This window comes from Falco peregrinus, chromosome 6 (assembly GCF_023634155.1).
Source record: "Falco peregrinus isolate bFalPer1 chromosome 6, bFalPer1.pri, whole genome shotgun sequence".
In the NCBI taxonomy this organism is placed as follows: domain Eukaryota; kingdom Metazoa; phylum Chordata; class Aves; order Falconiformes; family Falconidae; genus Falco; species Falco peregrinus.
In genome coordinates, this window is record NC_073726.1 from 70390840 (window position 1) to 70417713 (window position 26874).

Sequence of the window (26874 nt, forward strand, 5' to 3'; positions counted from 1 at the left end):
TGGAAGTCTTCCACAGGGTCTGCAAGACGTCTGCAAACCACAGGCTGGAGACCATTGGTTATACTGAACCTGAAATTTCTGTCCCTCTCCCATGTAAAGCCAGCTCAGTGCCCAGTGCGATGCTTGCCCCTCAGCCAGCATAACTGGCTTATGGTAAACGGTGTAAATTATGTGGTCTGAAGGAAGAGGGGATTATTTTGAAAGGGAGAAATGATCATTTGGAGGGAGATAGCATGATCTCCAAATGCTTTGGCTGTTAATAAAACTGCTGAAAAAGAATGACTGCAGTGTCATCAAGTGTCAAGCCTTACGGCTTCTCTCAGCCTCGCCACTGAGTGAAGCATGGCCCTGGTAAGGGTGCTTGGGTTTGCGTTAGTTCCTCCATCTGTAAAATTGCTTTGCATGTGGGTGTGTGCATCCCCTCCCTTCTCAGGTGCTACAAGGCTTTACTGAATATTCTTTCAATGCTTTGATGCTCTAGGATGAAAGGTTCTCTAGAGGCATAAAGTAGTAATGTCTAACTATTAATCAGAAATTAATCACTTGTTACTTCAGAGTTTCATATATACCCTGTCCATCTTGAAGCGTGCTTTGCAGGGGGAGGAAATGCAACAAGTAGCAGTTTTACATCTTTTAAGTGCTGACAATGCGTAAAATTCATAACGAATGTAGTTCCTGTCCCAAATCACTTCCACTGCAGGCAAGACAAGCTAGGAGGAGACCGAAACTTTGGGACGGGAGGGAGACTGGATTGAGCCGTCTGAAATCTCTTTTTAGCCACCCAGTGTGAGCGGCTTGTATTTGTTTGTATTATGTAGCAGTGAAGAATTGCAGTTGGAGAGCAAGTGGCGGCATGCTGTGCAAACAGGGGAGGGTCCCTGTCCCAAAGGAGAGATCAGGCAGCAGGTTAACGTGGATGAAGAACAAGAAGCCACAACTGTTCTGGTAGGTGGGATAAGTGGTAAATAGATAGCATGGTGGTCTCAGATTTGTAAGCATCCTGATAGAGAGGCTAAAGGGGGACAAAACCAGAGTATGCCTATAAACCAAGCTTTGGAAGATTCTAACCTGACCGAAAATGTCCATGGGCATTGGGAAGAGTTTGCATTTTCAAACCTACTTGGGCTGAACTGAGCAGAGTTCAGTGTTTGTTCATCTCCTTTGGTAGCTGAAGGGAGCTGCTGCAGGAGAGGAGGTTGATGTTACCCGTCGCACGGCGGGGAGCACGTGGGGTTTGTTCTTTGCAAACAAGTGCAATGTGGAGGCAATACGATAAATTCTCCCTGACTTTCTGTTTATAACCATCTTGCTCATACAAAGCTGTCATCTCACACCTCTGTTTAGTCCTGGAGTAACATTATGCCCCTATTTAAAACATGCTTGAAATAGCCTTCAGTCTGCACACAGAAAGTCGAGGTAGGTAGGGACCTCAGAAGGCACTGACAGACATTAAGGGGGGACCTGAAGAAATGGGAAAGGGAATACCTTAGCTGCTCTTGCTTTTTTCACCCCTCCCCAAATGATAGTCCTCTTCTGGCAGGGTAGCTTTTCTGCTCAGTCAGGGGAGTGTTCTTTTGCCCTCACATACACCAGTCTGGTGGCTCAGAGAAGAGCTGGGACCACTGTGGTGCTGGGTGTCACTAAACCTCTTCTCACACCCCTGAAGCCATACCGTAGAAGGCCAGCTTAGCTCCCCCTGAGTTTGTGGTCCCCAGGCCTCAAGGTGAAGATGATGATGTTTCCTTGAGGAGAGCTGCTGACTTGGTCCCCTCTGCCAGGAGCACAGGGCATTGAGCGCCCACTTTCATTGCAGTGGAAGGGTGGAGTGGAGGAGTCAGAGGCCCTTTTGGCTCAGGAAGCCGTAAGGCCCTGGAGCATCTTGTAGAGAGGGCAGCATGCAGGCTCCTGCAGGACTGTGGGGAAGCTGGGAGAGATGTGTCCAGCTGCGGGCTTGGATAATGGCTGGTGTCTGCAACTAGCTGCTTAAAATTAAAATAATGTGGCTGGAAGAATCCATCTAGATCAGGAGCTGTAACTTCTTTCTGACTTTATGGCAACCATCTAAACCCACCGCTGTTTGCTCTTTTAGGGTATTGTGGCCCTAGGAATAGCCCTAACTCCCCACAATACCCTCCTGGCTCGTCAAGCAGAGCAGGGCACTCTTGAAAACTATTCCCATGTGATGGAAGCAATCACGAGCAGGGAGAGCGTGGCACTGGGCTGCAGGAAGCACTCTAGCTGCTGGGTGGGGGCATGTTTTTTTCAGGCGTGCCGAGTATGTTCTAGGGGCTGAGTGTACCAGCAGACCAACAAGCTGACTTGTGAGAGCTGGCAGAGGAACTGGCTGGTGGTGCAGCTGGATACTGTCACATCAGCTTCGGGACTGTGTCCCGCTATTCATTGCACTGGCCTGCTGCTGCTTTTCATGACTCACCTGGGTGTGTTCTTCAGCTGAAAGGTGGGTGCCACGCTTTCCTCTCTGGGACATGTTGGGGGGAGCAGTGGTCCCTCCCCAAGTCCCTGCATCCTCCTGGGGTGGCTGGCTCTTTGGTGGGGAGGAGAGCAGGAGCTACTAGCCAGAGATGTGAAGCACGCACACCGGCATCATACAACGCAGGGATAAATGGTGCTTGTTGGAAGCATTTCAGACCTGCAATTGACTTCCCACCTTCCTGACCAATCCCAGTAACTGTACTCTCTTGCACAAATTTGCCAGAGTCTTGCTCGGGTACCTGTAGTCATTAGTTATCTGTGATGGGAAAAGAATGTCCTGGCTTGATTCGGTGATGGTGTTGGAATTTCAGCACATGGGTTGGGGCTGGCTCAGCCCACTGGTAGCTTTTGGTGATCTCCTAAAGCCTCTGCAAAAGCCTGTTGAGTCACTTGGGAGCATTGCAATGGAAAGCTGATAATGGCAGCAGTATGGAAATAGAGCTGAAGAGATTGGGGTTTTTAAACTGATGGCTAACTTGGACGAGGCTTAGCTGTGCTTAAACTGGTTATGTCCATCAGATTTGGTTATAGATGATTCAGCTCCAGCACAGAGGAGGAAGCCTTTAAACTGCAGTCCTGTACCTCAGCGCCCAGCCTGCTCACACCAGGCTCTTGCATGTGCTGGGCTTCCTGCGGTTTTGGAGGAGCCTTTCTTCTGAAATGAGGGCCCCAAAATTTGTGACACATCCTGCCAAGCAGACAGCTTGCTAGGAGCTGGAGGCTGGCCAGCTGCTCTCTGTAGTTCAAAAAGCCAGCACATGCAGCAGCCCCGCCATCACGTCTGCGCTTGCGTCGGTGACAGTGGTGTCACTGCTGTCACAGTTGTGGACTCATTTGTTTACTTTTACCTGGGTAGTTGACTGTCCTCCCTCTCAAAAATCTGGGCAGATACCAAGAAGGAGTATACTTTGGGCAGCGTGGGGCTTGGGTCACCACACATCCAGAGGCTGCAGCACTTGCATGCTGTCAAGATCAGAGAAGAAGCAGCAATTGCAACAAAACGCGGGTGATACGGGGGTTTAATGCATGCTCACAGCAGCTCTGGGGGAGCAGCGTTTGTTTCTGACTCAACCTTTGGCCAGCAGCATACTGGTGGGGTGAACCATGCCTGGCGTGGGACGTGCAGGCACAGACCCTTCACCCCCAGCCCACCCCTGCCAGCTATTGTCCCAGGGAGCGGGGCGGGATGGCTTGGTGCCCTCTCGCCCGCTCCGGCTAACCTGCTTCAGGCCAGCGCTTCTCCCGGGCGAGGTGGTCGCCCTTGCTCCAGCGGCTGCCTCTTCCCGACAGCCCTTGCCTGACTCTGGGGGGATTTAGTCCCGGGCTGGGGGGAGGGAAAGATGTTAAACAGGCTTTTCCCTAATGAGGTGTGACGCCAGCTGGAGAGGGGGAGAATCCTGCTTTTCTCCTCTCTGTTGCTCTCCAGCTAGAGGAGGAGATGTGTCCGTCCCCCCCTTCCTCTGCTGATTTGCTGCCTCTTCTGTTTCCTTTCTGTGCCGTCCCCAAAGCATTTTGGCAAGGTTCAGATTTCTGTGCTCACAGCTCAGTGCTCAAAGAGAAAAGGGGACAAACAAAAGAGTTTGAGGCGTGGGGAGGATGGTGGTGAGGAGGAAGCCCAGCCGCTTGCCCTGGGCCAGCCCAGAGGAGCGTAGGGTCAGGTGCCCAAGGCAGGGTTTGCCCTGAGGACCAGGGTGGGGTTGGTGGCCTCTTTCTCCTGGGAGTCCCTGGCATCACTTCAGCCATCTCTGCTCAGATGTGCTGCTCCAGCATTATGCCACTTTGCTGGCTGTCCCTCGTTAGAGGGGAGGGCTAGAAAAACAAGGTTTATTCTTCCTCCTGCAAAGCATGGGCTTGAAACATTAGGTAAAAACCCAAGAGGACCCCAACTCTTTGTTAGTGGTCCTGAGATGTTAAGATTTGCATTGCATCCTCCTGGTCCCTAGTGTTCTCACAACACCCTGGGTGTGTGGAAAAAGTCCAGGATTTAGGTGTTCTGGGGCAGAAAGCTGGAGATTCCAGCTGGATAGAAAATTGTGACGTTTGATGAAACAGTGCCGGTGGACCCAGCCCTAGGAAATTAAAGCACCTCTCACTGCTCTTGCCCTATTGCAAGCACTGACAGAAAAAGAAGTAGACAAAAACTTTACAGAACAATGTCAATGTCTTTTTTTTCCAAGACAAGTAATCACAGTAGTATTTGGACTGTGCCTTTACCATAACCCACTGGCACCAGGTGTGACTGTCGGCAGGGACCAGAGGACCACAGTGGTCTACGGGCAGCACCCGTGGCATTGGGGAGCATGGTTTAAGCACCTTGCTGCAGAAGCACCAACAGCTTCATGCCTGCTAATTGTGGACCTTCATTAGCCTGGTGCTACGTGTGTGCTGGCTAACCCTGACTTGTGCCAGAGCCCCAGAGCACAGCGTGTCACTGGGACTCTGCACCCAGCCCTGTGTCAGTCTGCGTGCCCAGTGCTCCTGTTAGCCAGCGGCCACAAAGTCTGTCTGCGACGGGGTCAGATCTCCAAATCAGTGCTGCACCTGCTGTGAAGGCAAGGACAAGGGACACCCATCTGAGAGAGAGGAAAGTCAGCAAGAGAAGGGGAGAAACTACCTGGCCACATGCTTTGGGGAAGGCTGGTGGGTCCCTGCCCAGGAGACAGCACCTTGCCCAGTGCCTGAGGAATGTCCCCCAGCTCCCGGGGTGACCTGTTGGCTCCAAAAATGTAAAGGTCACTCCTGGGCCTGGAAAACAATGGCTGCAGATAGGGGCTATCTGAGCCTGTTGTGGCCACTGCTTAAGGAGTGTTTAGTCAAACAGCAGCTGAAAAGGCTCACGGGGAGCACTTCAAATATCCCTTCACACAAAAGGCTGCCACATCCTAGCAGAGGCAGGCTGCTGACAGACAGCTTCAGTGCACAACTGTATGTGGATGAGGGAGAGGCTGAATGGTGGGGGGGAACGTCCGGAGACTTACTTTCCCTCTGCCATTTATTCTGGGTCCTAACATGTCGTTTTTCACAAGCTGCAAGTTTACTCTGGTAGCACACCTGGGATGTTGTAGCATATTGCATACTTTGGGGGTTTTTTGTCTCCCATCTCGTATATTTTTTGTTAGAAGGTGGATGTCCAGTAAAGTAACTTACAAAACAAAGTCAGTCAGCACCTCCAAAATACTGATTGCTTATCAAGTGAATTCACTCGGTAACTGCTATGTATTTATATAACATGATTACTATTTACACAACAATAATATCATTCTCTCCCAGGGATGGCAAGCAGCAACTGCAGTTTTTGTATTAACTTGTCATTAAGCAGGGTAGTCATCTAGAGGCCAGAACAGAGATTCTTGGGGCTCTTCCTCGCCCTGTGGCAGGGACACTATGTCCAGCTTTGGCTGCCTACCACCCTTTCCTTGTCTTGGGTTTCCACATACAATAGATGTGTTTAGTACATTCTTCATAGGGCAGGTGTCAGGCTGCCACTCGTGAAGCATGTTTTGGAAGTTGCACAAGAGGTAAATAAGAGTGGTGTTGATAATGAAAATATGCCATTAATACATTTCCAATAAAAAACTACAAGCAGCATTTAATCTGCGATCTGTTATCAATAATTTTATTACTGCAGTTACTGTGGTCTAATAAAAAAGCACTTTCTCTTCTTTATTGGGTAAGTGCCAAAACATTTATCCTTTATTCTCTGACCATTAACCTTTATTCTGCAGCCATTAGCTTAGCCATTTGTGTAACAGTCTGTTGAGTAACATTCAAGTAGGAATTTGTATTCAATCCATTATTTACTCTGAAACCCAGAAAGAATAGCTTCTTATGCCTCTGTTGTTTATCCATATTAAATCTTGTTAAATGCTGTATACTACTGATGATAAGCCTTATAGGAAGTGGATTTTTCTTACTGTGAATGATTTTCTGGCATATAAATAAAACTGTATTTAACCTAGTAATATTTTTGAAAACAAAGCTTGAAATTGCTAGCTGAAAACCAGGTGTTTCTTACATGTGTGAAATTCATAATAACTACAGTTCAGAAATTTATCCTTTTTGTGGATCAGTTGCTGCATCACACCTTTATGTGAATTCCATCGTGCTGAAATAAGCCATGATATTCTCCACCTCTCCATCAGGGGTTGAGGTTTGGGGTTATGAGGTCTGACATCCCTCCATCCTTTCTTTCTGTCTTACGGGGGGTGGGGGGGGGGTGGGGGATGGGACCCAAATCCAGAGAGAAATAAGTTAAATAATCAAAATGCCCACTTTTCTTTGAGGCATTTGCTTGCCAGCTTTCAGTCATTTCTGGCTATCTATCTGAAACTGCTACTTCTCTGTGTAAGTGGCTTTTAGGGCCATGCTTTCTGAGCACATCTTTTAAATGAACTCATCAGCCTTAGCGAGTGGAAAGCAAAGCAGGAGAATGAAACTGTTGATTCCTGCCCATCAGCTGAACATGGCAGAAATCATGGCTTGCTTATTAGGCTGTGGTATCTCAACCTTACTGAACTCTATTTTTCTGTGTCCAGACAAAAGCATTAGTCTTCTGGCTGGAGAGTGACATTCAGTAAAAGCTTTTCAAGGTCTTCCCATAAACTCTTGCAATGAAGAGGTAGTAGTAGCAGTATTTTTAATGAAGGGGAAGGTCAGCTTACCCAGTGTATGCTCTGCAGCTGTACAGGTACTTGGGGCTGCTTGGGTCTTTTCGGTCCTGATCAGCTGGCAGTAAATTCTAAGGAATTAGTTTGATGGTTGGGATTTTTTTTCTCTCCTTTCTGCTCATTAGGAACTGGAAGCTGCTCTTCACAGGGATGATGTGGAGTTTATCAGTGACCTGATCGCCTGCCTTCTTCAAGGTTGCTATCAGCGCAGAGACATCACGTGAGTAACCTCGCTCTATGGCTTAAGCACTTTGCAACGGGAGCTAATTAACACAGTTGCGGGGATGTTTCATGGCATTTAGAATGATGACATGGCAGTGATCAGCAGCCACCAGCAATCAGGCCAGATACTTCACCAAGTGGAAGAGAATTCCAGCTCTTCTTGAGCTGAGATGTAGGTTTTAAATTTTACAGACCTGTTGTTAGGCAAACTTCATCGTTCAGATCCCATGCAGACACGTTTGATGCTCTGCTGTAGCACTAACACACACAGTAAACATTTACATGTACTGCTGCGCTTTGCACTCTTGTTTGGTCAGATTAGTGATCTCACACAGTCTTTAAATCATCACATATGTTTTCAACGTTTTGTATATTGCATAGAAGAATACTTGCTGCTCTGCAGCCACCTCACATACATGGAAGATCCCATTGCTTTACAGAGGGACAACTGTAATTATTTTCTTAGAAATAAGACTATTAGAATCAGTTCAGTTGCAGGATGTTGGTAAGTGATTTGACACATTCCCTTGATGTTTCGACATCCAGAGACAGTTTGTTATCATCCACCAAAGTAGCCTCCCAAACTGAGACCTCTGTAGAGCATCATTCTTCAGAGGATCGCCACTCACACAGTGAAATGGGCTCCCAGTGATAACAAAGGCTTGTTGTAGTGTGTTTTATTTGTTCTTCTGTGAATCATGTTAATAGCAAAGCATAATTGTGGAGATGAAGACAGCTTGGCAACACTTGCAGTTGCTTAGAAGAGGTGTTAAGCAATCCTGCTCCCAAGATTTCCCTGTGGTGCAGAGGCTTAGGCTGTTGCATAGGTATAACCATAGGTACTTGCATTGAAAGCTCTATTTCTAAAAAACTGTTTATGTTCTACAAAATGTATAGGTTTTTAGATATATATATCTGCCACTTAAGTAAGTTCTCTTGTGTTGCTGCATTGACATTCAGCAAAAATGGGAATCAGGACCTGAACCAGGCAGCTGCACTGCATTTACTGTCTCTGAATGAAACTGATGTGATGAGAAGCTTGATTGTGAAGGGACTGCAATCGTGTCCCTTCTTCATCAAAATAGCCACAGAGCAATATAACTTTGCTTGTAAACATGCAGCGAGTTTATTTCTTCATACCAGAAATGCCAGAAAGTAGTGGCTTAAGTATTTTGCCCACCTTAACCAGCTCACTCTTGTAGAAGTAGTGCAAGATTTGTGTTTGGTACATTTCATAAATTCCATATTGTGAGGTTCTCCTACACTCCAGATCTAAGAGTGTCCACTTAGCAATTGCACTGTTTAATTTCCTCCCCTTTCTCAGCTGTTTTAACTAATAAATTTCAGGGATGAATCACAAGTGAGTCGTTGGGCATTGGCAAGTTGTCTGTCTGGGGAAAGGTGACACATGTACAAATGCATATACACTCATGCACAGTTAGGTGATGCACTTGGAGGCTCAACAATGTGTAGTTATTCAGTATTGCACGTAGGTCCCAGTTTGTGCCTGTGCCTTGGTTAGCTCCAAGATGCTAAAAAGCTGCAAGGAGGTAAGGTCATCGCAGAAGGAAGAGCTAGTATCACAGCTGTGGTTTTGTGCAGCCTAGTCAAGGTGCGTGTGCAGCATAGGTAGGTACCTATGTAGCTGTTGCTATGTGTCTGTCCGTATACAAGAAGTGCCATAGAAAATGGAGAAGGGCAAAATCACCCAGTGAAGTTGTGAGAATTACACCTCACCTGAACGTTTGTACTAGGGAAAGCATGAGGTGCCTGAGGGAGAAACCAGCTGCACCCTTTCCACAGCACCTCCTGTGGAAGGGGACTGTCTCATGGGCAGGGGAACAATGAGAGAAGTCATTTCTGCAGAGATGGGGAAAAGAGCACAACAGGAGCAGCACGGTGGAAACAGCTGAAGGAATGTATCGGCAAAACCACCTGCAGCTGCTGAGATGTTAGGGAGAGGTGCTCTGAAGCACTGCGGAGGAAGCGATGGGGGAGGCTACCAGGGAACAGAGGGAAAGGTGCTGTGTGCAGAGAGATGTCGGAAAGGAAGAAGCATTAAGATGTAGTCTAAATATGGAAATCTGTAGATAAATAAGGGCTTGAATACATTTCTCAGAAACAAACTTGCTCCACTGTTTGTTTCATATTGTACAAATCAGATGTGGAATATTCATCCAAAATGAATGTGTTTTTAAAGCCTGAAATTCTCCTTGTGCATGTAAGAGGTAGAATTTGCGTAGAGTTTAGATTTGGTTTTCCACAATGGGCGAGGACTCCCTTTTTTCTGTTGCAGACGTAGTAGGTATCTGTCTCATGTGGGAAAAATCAGCCGTTTCACAGATCATCACAGTGGTGTTGCAGCAGCAATTTTTCCAGTCATTTGTGCTCTGCATCCCTCATGCCGAGGCTGTGAGCTGTTAATCTTTAGGCTGTAAACTTTGCTCCCTGTTGCACCTCAGAGGGGAGGGTAGGAGCTTGTTCTCATTGTTGTTCTTGGGCTGGATCTCTGCGGTTCAAGCACAAGATGCTTCATATGACTTCCTGTAAAACACAGTTTACCTACCTCTCCGAGGGGTTTTGAAGTTTCATTAATTTTGTATCATGTCTTACCTCTTTGATGGCCAAAATGTTACCTGCCTGTTTTCTCACAGTCTGTCTAGGAGCAGCTTGTAGTTCTTGTCACATCTGTTTTGACAGCATGCAGAACTTGCAGTGGAGCTGGCTGCCTGGCTTTAATCATGCATCATAGAGGGGTATAAAACTGTCACATACCTTCGCTAATTATAATGTGCTCTTGAGTAATATTGGAAGTGGAACGTAGCTGAGACCCCTTCTAACGCACAATTTAACATACTCTAGTTTAATTTGCTTTTTATTTGTTGAAAAAAAAAATTAGATTAATACTTTTGTGTAGGGTTCTGTGATTCTTGGTTTTGAAGTAGAGCACCTTTGTCCTGGTTTTGATATTCTTTATGACAGCCTTTTTACAAAAAAGGAATCATGCAGGAGAGACTGTTTGGTATCCTGCTTGATGGCTAAGGAGTGCTGAATGTCTGGTAACTTAAGACCTTCTTTAAGTTATAGATATCTGTGTTTAACTAGAGTCTACTTAATGGGATGCCACGTGTTCTTCTCCAAATTCTTATTTATCATAACTTATCATAGCTGTTAAGAACACTCTTCACTGACCTGGTTTTTGCTGTGTTAAGCACTGTAGAAGTACAGAACAAAGAAGAACGGTAGTCTGCATTTCTGGCTTCTAGCATCTTTAGTGATGACCTCATAGCTGTCCTTGCCTGGCACCGGGTGGTTTGAGCACTTGGCCAGGACAGTTTCCCTGTTGCTCTCTTTTTTTACTGTGACCCAAAATACTTTTGTGCCATGATGTGCAGCTTTATAAATACCCTTCATAGTATTAATACACCATCCATACCATCTAACTCCTAACAGTGCAATAACTAATACTCTTGAAGCTTTTTGTTTGATCTCTTGGCTCAGTTTTGTGCTATAGGCACGGTTTGGTTTGATGCCAGGGAGTTTACCCATACATTGTTCCTGCCTCTAGCTTCTGTGCACAGACCTTAAAATGTCTATGATTTCTTTTAATTGTTTCAAAATGCAAATGCCTGGAAAATGAGGAGTGGGGAGGGAGAAAACTCAGAATAGAATTTGGGGTTTATAAAAAATAAATAAATAAAAATTAAGCAGTTTGAAAAAATAGTAGGGATTGCTTCAGACTCTCTCTGATATAAATTGGGCAGCTGCACAGTCCCTAGGGGCTGCCACTTTAATTCCAGCAGGAAATGCGACTTGATGACTTGTATCAAGACAGGAAGATCAGAGCTTCAGCTAACGGCAGCGGCCGCAGCAGGAGCCTTCTGCAGCTGTTTTTAAGTAAGAAGTGATGGTGTGACATGGATGTGTACACTCAACTAAAATAATCCAGAAAAGCTTCTGCTGTTCAGCATTTCTTTGGGTGAAAGTCATTCTCCACTGCTTTGTTACTGCATTTTTGCTGTTTTTCTAATGTGTTGGCAATAAGAAGTTTCAATGACTTTATCATATTTCTCACTGGAAGGCATTTTGTATGCTGCTATTGTCTCTTGAAAAACATTTTAATAGCTTTTTCTTATAACATGGTGGTGGTTAGTTGTTTTTTTCAACATGGACAAAGGTGCCAGAAGGCGAGGAGGAACAAAAACAATATCTCTGGTCTTGCCTATGACCCGTGAGATTCTTTTCTTATACCTCAGGAGATTGGTCCATCGCTGTAGCTGAAAACTGTCTAATTGACTTCTGTGGCATCACAGACGGTATTTGCTTCCTTAGGAACCTCAGGTGGTTTTTTTCTTGTTATTTCTTCCCTTAACGCGTTGGAATTTTTTCTTCTCAAGTGGATTGTCTGGTGCACCCACCTTAAGCTCTTTCTGGATCTGTGAACTAACCTTGGAGTCTCTGGCTTGTAGTTTGTGCCTGGTTTGTTCTAATACGGATAATAAGAGGATAGTCCTTAACTTCTCTTCCCTCCCCCAGAATTGTCTTAATTATTTATTTCGTATCCTTAGTGGTGGCATTGAGAAATACTGTCAGCAGGGCATCTGAAGAGCTGTAATCTCTACTTGTTGACTTGCCAATCAAGAATACTGCCTCTGTTCTGCTTATTTTCTAATGCTGGTTCCGTAATCACTTATTTGAGCTTTCATCAGAAAGAGATAAGGGATAATCTGAAATCTTCTAACCCATCAGGGCAGAATGCCCATTTCTGAGGACTGTGTTTAATAGCTCCAAGTATTTAGCTTCTTCCTTCTGCTTTGCCACTTTTCTCTGTCCTTGTCCTTTATTCTGTGGACTGTGTCTTTACAGGCTACTTTGGGGGTTACCCCACGTCTCATGCTTTGGTAAAAGTGACCTCAATGACATGCTTAACATCTTAAAATTGCCCTGCTGCATGTGACTACATGAGCCTATGTTTAGGAACTGCTGTATGTTGTCTGGTCTAGGGAATGAAGTGGCAGGTCAGCGGCCAGGGATAGCTGGCAAAATCAGTGCCAAGTTTTCAGTCTTGTGGACACTGTGGTGAACTGGGATGTGGGAATAGCTAAGCTAAAGTACTAAAACAATCTGAATGAATTCAACGCTTCAGTCTGTGCCATAACATCTGGGGCAGCCAGGCTAAGCTCAGTCACAGCAGACCTGGGGACCACCAACTTTGGGAAGGAGCTGTAACAGCCAGCTTGTGCGGTTGTGCCAGTGACCTTGATTATAACAACTGTTTCAATGGCCCAGCCACAAAGCACCTCACTAACTCAGAATCATATTCATGAATGCCAAGTCAATATCAACAAGATCAGCATTATTTACGGTCTGACTTTTAACAAGTGCTGCCTTGCATACATCATGGAGATTGGTAGATGGCCTCTGGAATCGACCCAGTATCATTGGCACAGGAGATACCATGAGGGGGCAAGGGAGATGAAGTGGCTACATTGCTCATCTTGAATCTAGTATTAATATTTATTATAATAATAGCCAAACCATGCAAGGTGAGCCTTTTAAAGGGTAAAAAGTGAAAATGAGGCAGCTGGCAGGTGTTGGGAACGGATGGATGAGATTACAGCAGTAAAATAACACAGTCATTCAGAGATTAGTGAGAAGCACAGTGGAATAAAATTGCATAGTTCAAGTTTAAATAAAACTAGGTAAATGTCTTTGATTCTCAGATGGATAAAATGAATCTTTAAAGAGTAATTTGAAGAAAAGTTGGTAGCACGCTCTGGAAGTGCTGTTCCTTAGACGTGGTGGTGGAGCATAAGGACTGAAAATGGTGGAAGAAAAATAGAGCATGGAAACTGTGCTCTTATTGTTAGGGCAGACAGGTGAGAGACAAATCGATTTTGGATAGCTGGGGAGAGGGAGTTATGCAAGACATTGGCAGGGAGGAGTAGGTGGCTACACTTAAAAGAGCGAATGCAGCGAAGAGTCCTGGAGACCACAGTGATGTCATCATGTCCATGTCATGAGTTTGAAATATGAAATGGACAGCTGTATTTTTATGTTCTTGATGTTGCAAACCAAGTACTCTGGAGATGAAGAATAAAGCAACGATGAAGAAAAAAATTGAGAAGGCAAGTGAAAACATCTTCTTCGAAGGAAGAAGACAAAGAACGATGGAGAGAGGGGGACAGGATGTGGAAGTGCCCTCCATGTGAAACCTTTACCCTCACTTTTGAGATGTGCGCTTCAAGATAGTGATGCTCCAAACCACTGGTGCAGGATTTTTGCTCCAGCATAGTTGGCTTTGCAGGCCACCTCCCAGCACCTCAGCCAGGTTCAGAAACAGATTTTTAGTCCAAGGGTAAATATTGAAGAAGTTCTGAAATTACTTTCACGGAGCCTTTTAGCCCCAGTGAGCTTGGTGAACAGCTGGGGCAGCTGCTGGGCAGCTGCTAAACCACTATGATAATTTGGTGTGCCATGTCAATCTCTGTTCTGTGTCACCTATACTTTTAATTTTTCTCTCACTTTATCTTCCATACTTCCTCAGTTTCTTTCTGGCTCAACCAGTGTAGTGGTTTAAGCTTTAGAGAAAATAGGAGAAAAGACCTCTTCTGAAATGGATCCCAAAAGGGATGATTTTAGCACCCATTTATTTATCTGTAAAAACTTGTTTTTATCTTTTGGCCCCAGAAATTTGTAATGTGTGGGCCTGCTTCTAAGCAATGAATTTCCTAAGCTTGTTTGCCTCAAGGCAACCCCATGCTAGGTATTTTTTGCCTTAGAAGGGACTCTTCCTCCCCCATTAAGCATATTTTTCTATGAGCAGCAGGGCACATAAGGACTTGTTTCATATGGATTTGTGCCATACTACATGCATGTGTCCTACTTCCCCATCCTCACCAAGACAATGACTCTAGCTTCTTCCCCACAGTGCTCATCATCACTGTAAGGTCCTCTCTACAGCCCCTAAACAATTGGAAGAGCTTATGGCACAGCAATGCTGTTGTGTTCCTTTATGGCTATGGATTGGGAGCATGCTTTCTTTTGATGGGCACTAGGAATGAACAATGCTGCATTAAGCTGGCTTCATTTGTTCTTCAAGGATCCAGAAATGAATAGTAAGTAATGATCCTCTTCCAGTCTGAATGTGAAGCACAGTAAGCCTCATTCCTATTTGCTCTTTCAGAAAACAGGGAGATGTATTTGGGTCTTTTGTAATTTAATTGGCTCCAGCTCCCAAGGGTTGATCTGCTTCTCTTCTGAAAGTGTTGCCATCAAATAACAATAGTAGAAAGAAAGAAGCATATGTTGGTTGAAAATTGTCAAGCAGGTATTGAAGCCTGGTTAGATGTAGGTGAAGGTAATTGATGGGAGAAGTGAAATGCCATCACAGATGGACCAAAGCCCATGCTGTCTTACCAGGTCAGTTCACAAGGTGGTAAGTTGGGCTCTAGGTAAGTTCCTTTATTCTGGACCATCCAGAAGGCTTTGTTCATCCTTGAGCTAGAGACTGCTATGGCTTGACCTTCCTTTCATCACATCTGGAGTGTCTTGTCGTTGGGCATACGCTGTGAGGCTTGTTGTCAAGGTCACATAGAACAAGATACAAAACAAAGGAGAAAAAACACCATGCCTTAAGAACCAAAGCATGCACGTGGAAGCAGCGTGTGGCAGAGGATGCAGCAGTGGTTCTCACACTTCATTTTGTCTTTGTGGCCATCAACACCCCTCCTTGCATGTCTTTTTCAGGTCAGATCAGTATGCGCTGGCTGTGCACCCAGTGTGCATGAACCAAAATATCCCATAGTAGAACCATTCAAAGCAGTAGCTAGCAGCCTGCATCTTACCAGACCTCTCACTCCACACCAGTATTTCCCAAGTCCTTCCCGCCCACCTCCCCAGCTGGCGGAGTTGGCTTCCCCCAAGGTACTTGTTTCCCTCTTGAGCACCCAGATCCTTCTCTCTCCCTTTTTATTGTATCAAACAACCTGTTAGTTCTTGGGTTAGTTAACAAATAGTTCTAACACTGGTTCTTTTTGTTTTCCTTTTTGATCCTTCAAGAGATTGCCTTTTGTTATTCAAAGACAAAAGTACTTGACACAGGAGCAATGCAGAAGCCCCCAAGCTTCAAAAGCTGTCCTGGCTGTGGGATCGATATTCAGATATTCACGTCTTAAGTGTCTGATGAGCCTTGGGGAAAAACTGAGCAGAGAAGAATGTGGCAATGCAAATTCCTGAGGGGTGCTGGGAGGCATCCATCCATGCAGGGACTGGAGGAGTTTCACCTGCTGATCAGGGCCTTTCAGGATCAGCATTTCACCCTGCCCAGGGACCCCTCTGCCTTTGTCTGACTTCCTCTACAAGGCTGACAAAAATCTGGCCTCCCGTCTGTTGCAGTGAGAAAGGTACCTCCCTTTGTTAAGTTGTGCTCAGAAATGTCCAGGTCAGAGGGTTTTGTTTTGAGGCCCAGAAATTGCAGCTCGAGCTCTAAAACTGACCCCAGGAACTGCTGTGTCTCAGACTTATTGCCTCATGAGCGTGTGCTCTGAGGAGAACCTAGGTACTTTGCTTTTCCATTGCATCCAAAAAGTGGCATAATTTACTGATGCCATTGAGTCTGTCAGTGTCGTCAAGCCTGCTGCTTGCTGATGGGCCTGTAAAATCTCCAGTTTGGCATCAGTATTGCTTAATCTTCTCTTGGTGATCTTATGCTTCACTGGGGGACCAGGTGCGCCCTGCAGGTCAGTGCATTCTTCCCTCAGCTGGCTCTCCTACTCTGCGCCTCTGTCTCGTGCACCGGTACCACCAGCTTCAGGACTGATCATCATGACATCTCATTAGTGTTGCCTTCCTGGCTTTTAGTACCAGCATACGTTCCAGTGCCTTCAGTACACACCTCAGTGTTGGCTCTGAGGCTCAGGACTTCTCTTCTGCCTCCTGCCATTCTGCCTTTGCCAGTGGCGTCTGTCACTTATTTTCTGATTTTGAACTTGACAGGAAACTCTGCATTCAGGGTCTCGGGAGATTCTTACCACTTGATCTGAGCATACTGTCAGGGAAAAATGTGTGTTCCCCGTCTGGCTGCAGGGATAGATCTCATTGGGTAAGGAAGCGCTGGGCTCCGACTCTCCTCAGCTCTCTGATGCTATCCACTAGCATGCTAAGGAATTCATGGCTTACTGAAAGCTATTTTCCCTGGCCCTTCCCCAGCCAAGATCAATGTCATCACATGGCAAGAGGTGACATACGCCTCCCTTGTATCCTCCCACAGTATCACTTGCCAGCTTGACACCAAAATTTCTTTAGGCACAATAGAGGCATTTTCAGTTCTACCATTAATTTATCATAGGTGCTTGGGGTGAGATAACTTCTTTCCTTGGTCCTTTCTACCTCAGACATGACACGTGATGGCATCAGCACTGGTACCACCCTGTTCCAGTACCACCTCTGCTTCCCTTTCTGGGTAAAGTTTCAGTAAGTTGATATTGCCTCTTTCTTGGGCTCCCTCAGCTCAACAGATTGATTACTCAAGGCAGGAAAAAAGTGGCTGGCACTGCTGGGGACATGCATCTTGTCTCCTCTGTGACTGATGGACTGTCCAGTGCAACCCCCAGTGAAGAAGCAGAGGGCACTTACTGCTTGACAGACACTCAACTCTTCTTCCCACTCAGATAGCAGGATATCTGACAGACCATCTTACCAGGAATCTTCTGGAGATTCCTATATATTTCCAGATACACAGTATTTTACAATTTCAGCCATATCTCAAAGAACTGTAGTCTCTATTTATAGGCAAGAAGAGAAAAAGTAGCTGCAATGTCACCTGGTTTCCTCTATGCTGGAGCTGTAGCACATGTCTGAACATGATGGTAGGTAGACAAATACATGTTAGTGGCTGATGACAGACCTGTTTGTTCTTGGAGTTTAAACCTCCTCTTACTGCTCCCATGGATCGTACATCACACTGAAGGCAACTGATTTGTTACTGCATCTGATTTGTTACAGTATCTTAAACGTAAAATTGAATAAATGGTGAAGTACAGAGTATCTGTGGGGTTTATATGCTGGCAAAGCCGGGTAGGTATATTTAAACACACCTTCGGTGTGGACGTGGTCATCCGAGTCAAACCCAAAAATGCCCGTAGAAAATAGCATAATCACTTGATTAATCGTATTTATGCAGTTATAATTAAGGAAAAAGACAATTTTTAAAATTGTCTCAAATCATCTCTTCTTTGTATTCATTCAAGGTAAATAATCCTTTCCGTTCACCTATTGCTACCTTAATTAATGTTTTTACAAACATATGTAGCTATACTGTTTGCTCACCACAGTGATGTTCCAGGATCTTTTAGCAGAATTATTTCCCCCCCTTTTTAATCCAGTTATCCAACCCATTGATTTGTCATTATCAATTTTCACTCAAATTGCAGCATCAGTAGTGGGGGAGGGGGTTCCTGCTTCTCTGTCCGTGCCACTGCCCCAAAATGCTGCATGCTCTGATAGCACAGATCTTCCCGTCATGGAGACTGTGCAGAGACTTACTGAGTTTGAAGGAAGGGTTGAGCTAGCATTGAAAAACTGACAGTCATCACATTTTAAGTTTCATTTTAGTCCCATTAATGTTCTCTGAATCTGTCTGGGCAGCGTACGCATCCTCCTGCCCGTCCCCTTTGCCGCCAGGACTTTCCCTTCCTTTGGCACCAGACACCTTTAGCTGTTGTTTGGGGTGTTTCTGGCTGCTCTGGTTTTATTGCTGTTCATATTCCTATTTCTTCCTTTCCTTAATCAAACAACAAAAACATGCAAGCAGCCCTTGCTCCTACCTAAAAATCAAATACAGACTCAGTGTGCATCTAGTTAACCATATGTGTCTTCCTCACCCTCCAAGTACTGCATGATCCACCAGGCTTGGCAAATTCAACCTCTTTCATCCAATGCTTCACATCTCTGCACCACTTGCTTTCTTGCAGTGGCTTACTTGGCCAGATAGACTGCTGGTCTCTTGAGATGGGGAGATGGATGCTGGGCATCTGCTTACTGCTTCCTGGTATCATGATGGAGACGGAGAGGGGGAGCAGCAGAGAGGCAGATAAGGGCAGTGAGGAGCAGCTGGGTGTAGGTGGAAGGAGGGCCATCAGTGCTTTCAGATTGCATTTCCTTCACCAAAAATCACTTTCACCTTCTCACACAGAAGGAGAAGCAACAGCGTGCCTCTTTGTTGCCTCCCTGTACTTTGAGGTGTTAGAGGTAGGACAACCATAGAAAACACTTGTGGCCCCTCCTGCTGATCCTGGAGGTGGTGACGAAAATAGAGCAGCCCTGGCTCACAGAAGGGTGCTTGGAGCGCCTGCAAGCAGGGAGACAGACAATGACAGGACAGTTCAAAGTAACAGGTATGTGTGATTTCTCCTGCCGGTGCTGCTTTTCTCTCACACAGCCCAATTAACAGGGGTCACAGAGCACTGATTAGCTGCCTTGGCGTTTTGTGAACATAAAGCAGTGAAAGAGCCAGGGTAAATGGGGGAGAGCAGATCAAATAGACACTTATCTCAGCACTCCTCCTGCCTGTCCCTGGCATTTGCCAGCCTAAGGGAAGAGTCTTTTCAGAAGAGGCCAATGCGGGACAGTGCTGTATCTGTGCTGGTATCTCAGCTGCTTTTCTGCCTTCTCTCAGTAAAATAACAAACAAGTCGCCCCCAGTAGCTATGTCATGTGTGGGGTGGTTGCTAGATAAAAGCCAAATCACAGGAGCTGCATTGACCATAGGCAGCTGGGGAAGATCAGAGCATGGCCTTGTGCCACACAGGCATGCATGATGAGTTCAGTCCCTACAGCTGGTGCCTCCTTTTGGAGGGTGGACTTGCAGCCTCCTGTTCCTTGTGTGATGGAAAAGGGGTGGAAGGCAGCACATAACAGCTCACAGCAGGTAAAAAGGCATCTCCATCTAATTCAAGAGTTGGTGAGTGTGGTCTGGTAGTGCTAAAGAGCCCAAGCTGGAAACTTTTTCCACCGTGGCTGGGGGGAGAAGTCTGCACTTGGACTGAGAACCTCCTGGAGGTTCTGGACCTGGAACCTGCCTAAAGGGTGGGCAGCTGTGGTAACCTTGTGGCTTCCCCTTCTTGCTTCATGCTCTTCCTTTTTTGGGGGGTAGCAAAGTAACACTCCCACTTCAGCTGTCATACCCAGGTTAAGTGGCTGCACTTGCTTCTGTCAAGCCAGCACATGCTCCTGCGGTGTGATCCCTTATTAGACTAGACAGCCCACATCAGCTCTCCATTCTCTCAGCCTCCCTGGAGACACTGCCTCGCTCCATAGCTGTTCCTATTCTGCTTCTCTGTGGGATACAGCATATCTGCCAGCTCCCCTTCCAGCTTCCCCAGTTTTTATTGTATGGAAGATCACTCGAGGTAAGATGGAGGAAGACAGAGGGAGCAGGAGTGGAGTATTCTTAGCTGATGACAGCTTTGGCTTTGCTTAGCTGATTTTTTTCCCCCCTCTCCTAAACATGAACACTTCAGGAGTTTAGCTGGGAAGGCAATGAATTCCCTGGCATCTAACCATGTAAATTAGATTTCCTTAGCAAGATGAAGCAGCCCTTCTGCTGGAGAAACTCCTGTCCTGACTTCATGTTGTCATGTTGGAGGAGAGGTCCAGAAGCCTGATGTCTTCTCTAAGCATCTCTTCGGCATATTCTTGGGGGTGGTCTCGGTGCCACAGTTGAGCTCTGGAAACAACTTATGGGGTGGACAAGTGAGGGGCAGGGAACAGGAATTGCTAGGGTGCTGAAATTACTCTGCTGTCCTTTACCTCTGTGGAAGACTTGGGTGGATCTTTCATGGATGTGGAAACCTCTATCACTCATGTTTCAGACTGCCAAATCCGGGAGTTAGACCAGACTACTTTAGAGAAGAGCTACAGCTACATTAACATTTACTAACCAGTTTTGGGTGTTTTTTTGTCCTTATGCTTTGAAACAAAACCGTGGTTGTAGTGTAGCAAGAATGTCTTCCCCTGTTCAGCAACAGTGAAAACAAAGGTCATTGTCACGCTCAGTGCAATCCACCCCTTGACTCTTCAGGTGTCTTTTTCCTCCCCTTGCCTCCCAGTGCTCCTGATGGCCACACAGGTAAGTCACAGAATTACTTGAGGTTTGGGCAATGTCTGCATTCAGAAAAGTAGTTCTAGCTAGCAGTGAAAGACAAGAGGCAGGCCTGTACATGCTTGGTGATGGTCTTGTACTCCAGCAATCTCTGCTGTCTTTCTGACTCTAGGAAGAGAGACTTCACTCTGGAGCTTTGATCAGTCCAGTTAGATTGTATCCCTCTCCCCCTCCCCATTTTGTGGTCTGTTTCAGGGTCTGTTCATGTCAGCTATCCTCCTTTTGTTCACAGCCACTTGTAGGGCAGGTGGTTTTCTCCAGGCATGAATCAAAAGAGAGAGGGCACTGCAAAGCAGGATGAGCCTGGGTGTTTGTTTCCTCCATCACTAGGGCTCTGCCAGGGATGGACCTTGCTGAGGTCTGTCTCCAGTTTGGTGTGGCCAGGAGTTACTACTTCGCTTGAGAGTGTTCCTGGCTGGAGTTCATGAAGTCTGTCCGCACCAGTGGTGCAGAACAGTGGTGCGGTTAATGGCGCTGCTAGCTGAATTGGAAACGAAATGTGGTTGTTAAAGCTTAAGGTCATGATTCCTGCATCTCCAGCTTCTTGGTCATTTTGCTCTGCCACAGTGAAGTGTTTTGAGGAGAGACTCTTCAAGGTGTTTGCTGCCCTTGAGCCTTTGCTAGTCTGAATGCCCTGCTGACAAGTTGGCTCATGGTCTGAGGAATGTGTGCTTTCTGTTGGCTTGCACACCTGAGTGAGCAGCACACAGAGGGCTTGGAAGAAAATGGGGAATATACCCACCTGGCCCTTTTCTCCCCCAGAAGGATGGGTTAGTGTCTTTTTTTCCCCTGCATCATGCCTGACTTAGTTTCTCAGTAGGGTAAATTGTTTGAAGGTGAAGTACAAGCTGGTCCATAAGGCTTCCTCCTCCACCTCAGATAAGAAAGCTCATTAATACAGTAAAAAAAAAAAAGTCTCCATTGTTACATGAGAGCTCAAGGTCAGGCTGGTAGTAGTAACTCATATTGCTTCTAAGGTCAGCCTAAGCTTTCTCTTTCTGACAAGCCACGATAGATTGATCATGGGGGCCCTTACATTATTTTTTTTTCCTTCTGAAATAGGCTTTGCTTCTCCTGACCCTGTTAATGATGTTTGACTGAGGTCATCCCAGCAAACCCTGAATCCTTCCCATTACCTTCTAGAGGGCTTGCCTTTGTGCCAAAGCATTGTATGCTTGTTAAGAATTAAGCTTTCCTGATCTCTGCTGTAGCAAAGAAGCTGTCTTCATTGGAGAGGGGAGAAATATCTTGAATGCCATCTGTCAGTTAATGCTCTCATTAACACCTGAGTGACTCCCAACACCAAGCTGGTGCCTTTTTGCCAATTCAAAACTTAAAAGGTGCCAGCCCATAAGGTGAAATATCTCCAGTCCATAAAATTAATTCCATGATAAAACATCTGTTCTGAGAAGACCTTGATTTTTTTTGTTGTTTCTTTTAACTGGAGTGATCACAGAGGCAAAACCAGTTCTGTTGTATGCTGTGAATTAGATGCTTGAGAAGTCTTTTTTTCATTTAGTACTGAGAACCTTGTAAAAGCAGTGCTTGTGCTGGGTGGATGAGGAAATCCAAGTCTTTTTCAGCTTTTAAAGCTTTTGCCAGGCAAAAGTATCACCTCTGTTATTTTTCTTACTGGTTAACTCTTTAAAAGGAACTGCGAGAGTAATTATATTCCTGTTTAAACAGTCTTTGAGGGAAACGCTGAGCTCCCCCAGTCTTATTTTCCATGGTCCTCCCACATACTACTCCTGGGCAGGAGGTGGAGGAGGTCTGTCGTTTTTCCTGCTCTCTGTTGTCCTCTGGTTTTGTCAGGGTTCTTGGTTTTAATCTCAAGTACAGAACAATATACAGTCTGGGATTAGACATAGGTCAGACTTGCCATTTTCCCAGCAGTTTTAGATCAAGAGCATTCCAGTATTTACTCTTCTGTTGCATTTTGTAAATTAAATGAAACAAGAGACTTAAAACATTGTCAACATGATAGATATTCTAGCTAGTAGGTCCAGGCAATGATTTGGCATCTGAACTTTCTGAAGGCTTATTTGTGTGTGCCAGCAGTATCTGAGCATTGCTGAAAGATTTTTGTCTCCAGTATTTCCAGCTCCTTACCCTAATGTTTCTTTTAATCCAGTATTTGCTCCTGTAGCTGGGGAAAGGGGGGGTGCTGGGGGGGTGTGTGTGTTAGGTTTTTTTTTTAAGGAGAGTGGAGAGGGGGTACCCATAACAGAATTGGCAGCAATAGACCCGATAGGAAAGTGTGCTGTGACAGTAATTCCACACTCGGGCCATGGCACCCTGCCTGTGGGAAGTGCAGATTGACAAGGGGACTCTCTTACTGAATCAGTGTTTGGTTTTGCTTTTGTTTGTTTGGCTTGATTTTGTTTACAGTTTCCCAGCCAAGATTTGATTTACTTTGGAGACTTTAAAAGCACAAGTGGCTCTGCTTCCTTTGGGCATGAGGATAAAAAAAGTGTGTGTGTGTGTATGCGTAATTCCACCCCCAATGGCGCTGGGCTCACTTAGAAGGAATTTCACATTGAGTTTGCCCTACAGGGTGCCTGTGGGGCTGGGGTCTGTAGGTGCAGCTGTTCCCTTCCAAGTGTGCACACCAGAAGCTCCAACCAAATTTTTCCATATATCCCATCAACCCTGCAAAATATTCACCCTCTCTTCCAGAGGTCCCCAAAGGAGCCCGCCTGGGAAGCTGGGCAGAGTGACGAGCGCGCCTGGCCCTGCAGGATAACAGCCCAGGCGATGGGCAGGGTGCCTCTTCCGCAGGCAGGGGAAGCCAGGGCGCAGGCAGACTGCCGGATTGGGAGGATTGGGATCTGGGATCGCCAGGCGGGGGGAGGAGTCCTCAGCTCCCCTCTCCTGGAGCACAGAGAAACCTCCCTCTTTGGGAGGCAGCCGGGCAGCAGATGGCCGGGCTGCGGCGCTGAGCTCTCAGGGGGTGTATCATTTCTCTGACTGTTCTGGACGCGGATACCCATGTTGGAGAGGAGCCCCTCCTTCGGCTTGTCTTCTTTATGCCCTGATTTTTTTGCAGCTGCTCCTAAAGGTCACAGGCAACTTGAGCTGCAACCTGGCTGGTGCTCTTGTGGATTGTCTCCTGCTATTCCTCCCCTTTGACACCGATGTGCTAGGTTGCATCCTTCCCTGTGCCCCAGATTTCCTTTCGTGTATGTAGAGGTCCACAATGTATGATTAAAACTTCAAGCCACAGGTGCGATTCAGCTTTGACCTCCTTTCTAATCATTGCAGGAAAAGGTAGGGACCGCTGATAACGACACTGGGGTTTTAGAGCAAAGCCAGGGACAAGGCTAAGAACTGCATTGGGCTCGCAAGAAATCACCTGCATCATCCATATGGGATGTACCACATAGAAACACATGTACTATTCCACCACTTCCCCCCTACAGCTGTCCAAATTGCTTTGTACATCGGGTGGCAACTGCAAAGTAAGCAGTGTTGTGACAAGGGAGGGAAAGTTTGTCTCAGTTTTCTGTGATATTAATGGTGCTAGTGAATTTGGGGTGGAAAGAAAGTCAGTGGGAAGGCTGAAGTTTTACAGTTACAGAATACTCTGAGGTAACTTTTCTGAACTCTTGTAGGTGAATTCTGTAATACTTTTCCTTGGTTAATGAGCTGTATGGAAGAAGCTTGTGCTGTACAGCAGGGGGGAAGTAGAAGTGGTTGAGATGTGCGTGACAGTCGTGGCCCATGGTCCCAGACTTTTTTGTAAATTGTTTCTAGGACCCCCAATGTACTTTCAGGAGAGAGTTGTTTTTCCTTTGGATACGTGTGTCCATGTACCAGTTCATCCTCCTTGGGAATACTCTGATTTGTAGAGAAAGGACTTTGCTGACCTAACATTGCCTCTGTTGGTTGAGTGTTTTTACAAGTCTCAGTGATGCTGAGAACCTCAGGAGAAGAGATACACCTTTCTCAGCTCAGTGATCTCCTTGCTGCCTTCTTCCCACCTACAAAAGGGTTTTTGGAGGTTCTTAACTGCAGCAGAGGCTCTGTAGGACTTGCCACACCTGCAGGTGTATCACTGTCCTATTAGTAAGCTTGAAAAAAGGGTGTTTGAGAGACTGCATCCAGGTCTTTCCACACCTGGACCCTGTCTGTCTGATTCTTGGGTTTGTATTTTATGGATAATGCTGAATGAACAGTTAGTCCTGAGCATTTCTGCTTTGTGTGGGGAAGAACTCCAAGGGCAGGGTTCTCACAGATTGCTGTGCTCCCTGCAGATTTTCTTCTCCAAACCAAGGGGGATGTTTCAGAAACCTTTTTCAAAGGGAAATTTAATAGAGACAGGCTAAGTGAGGCTAACCATAGGTGTGGCAGACAGGTTGAAGACGAGCACCTCAGATTTGTCTGGAGAAAAGAGGCCGGCCCCCATTAAGAGGGAAAATATAAATTGGGTAAGATTGAGAGTGACTGGGAATGCCTTGAGACATCTGGTTCCCATCTCTGGTTTTCATTTCTATCGTTATTCAAAGCGACAAATGCACAGTAGCTGTCTTTGAAAATTGATGGGGGTAGGAACTCAAAGTACTCTTGAGAACAGAGCTTGTAATGTATCGAACACTGGGTGGATGACGGAAATTTCTAGTGTTAGCCACTTATGTGAAAGTCAAACTCAAACCAAATTGGTTAAGTCAACAGAGCCAGTCCCCAAGGGGAATGAGAGTTACATAGGCAGAGATTTCAGATGATCTTCTGGAATTGAGGGGCTTCCTGGATCAATTTTCTTTGAGAGCAGCCAGAATGGTAGAGCAAGATAAGTGAACTCATGCAACTGGTGCAAGTGTCTGCTCCATGCCTTTCCCTTTATTTAGTTAGGGAAATAAAATAACCAGAAACATAGGAGTAGGTAAAACCCTGTTACTTTTTTTGCTTCTTCTTGGCATCCCACGTCACCCACTAGTTTCACAGGATCTTAGGGAAACTGTTTTTTTCAGTCAATTTTATTGGAAATAGCCAGAGCCTCTGTGTCAGATCTGATAAAATAATGTTCTGCCTTGAGCTCTGAGAGAGTTGAACAACTGACATCATGGGGCTGGAACTCAGATGCTCTCTGAGAGCTTACAGTCATTCCCCATCTGCAATGGACTAAGCATCCAAATACGGGTATTGCTTTCCTTTCAGGAAAGGATGTTCTCATCACTGTTTCTGTTCTGAAAGCTAGTCAAATCTGTCTGTCTTTTTTTTTTTTGTTTTAATCCAATGGCTTCAGTAAATATCTAACATTTAAGCAGTGTGTGATCAAATAGCACTTTTAAAGATAAAAAGTCTGTGAAGAGAATCCAGTGTCATACTTTGAAGTCTTAGCTGGAGATTGGATTGGGTCTCGAGGTATATAAGGAAGACACTGTGGGAATGCAGAGCTACTTCAGGTGGGTGTACTGTGCACTGAATAGTTCGTTTTGAAAAAGGATAGTTGCTGTAGCTTTTACCCTAAAATTAGTACTTGAGGCAGCACAGAAATAATTTCATAAAACAGCCAGTCCTTTGTCGACTGAACTTCGTCAGCATAGGGGACTGTTTCAAGTTGCACTTGATTGCTTATATTGGTGGGGCAAAACAATGATACTTGGAAATACCAATGCGTTGCTCATGTCATGCAGAAAAGAGAAAACACCAGGCTGCAGAAGGCACTCGATCCAGGTGCATTCAAGCATCTCCTGTTACATACAACCGGAGGGCTGGTAACACTCATACCGTGAGAGGATTTGTCTCTGGGAGGTCAGCTTGCGTTTGACGTCAGAAAGCAGCAGACTGCTGGGGAGTGATCTGCAGGGTGGTAGCATCAACTTCTCTCCACTGAAGGAGGAAGGGGAATGCTGCCAGGTGGACATGGCTTGGGGAATCGTGTGGCATCTGTTCCTTCGCTCTTGCAGTCACTGTCCAGTCATGGTCCTTGCAAAGGCGTCCGGTCTTCACCGAACACGTGAAGCCCCCAGCCTAATAGCTAACTTCTTGTTGACTTTTAATGATCTTTCTTCAGCTGGATTGCACTCCTCTGTCTCTTTGTTAAAAAATAATAGGTTTTGTAGTAGTTAGCAATTTCTCAGGCAAATGCAATTCTGTAGCACTGGCACGGTTCCATTAATCATATAGAGTAATCTGTTTGTGCCAAAAACCTATCAAGTTGAGCTGCCTTTTTGAGAGCTGGTGGGAATGTGTACCCAGTGGTGTTCTTGCTGGCATATGGACTTCCCGTGTGTGCAAGAATGACTGGGCCATGGAAGGGTCCCCCTTTGCTGTGCTTAGGGTACACAACTTGAGCAGGCTGTGAGAGAGCCTGGCAAGTCTCAGGACTCA

At 45.8% G+C, this 26874-nt stretch overlaps 1 protein-coding gene across 3 annotated transcripts in view; it reads left to right on the plus strand.

Moving 5' to 3' along the window:
- Positions 1–26874, plus strand: part of LOC101917222 (chromatin remodeling regulator CECR2) — a 102565-nt gene that overhangs the window by 43061 nt on the left and 32630 nt on the right. For all 3 annotated transcript variants that reach the window (XM_055808240.1, XM_055808241.1, XM_027782824.2), the window contains exon 2: positions 7286–7380. In XM_055808240.1, the coding sequence (XP_055664215.1) occupies positions 7286–7380 (95 nt within the window). The remainder of the gene's footprint in view (positions 1–7285; positions 7381–26874) is intronic.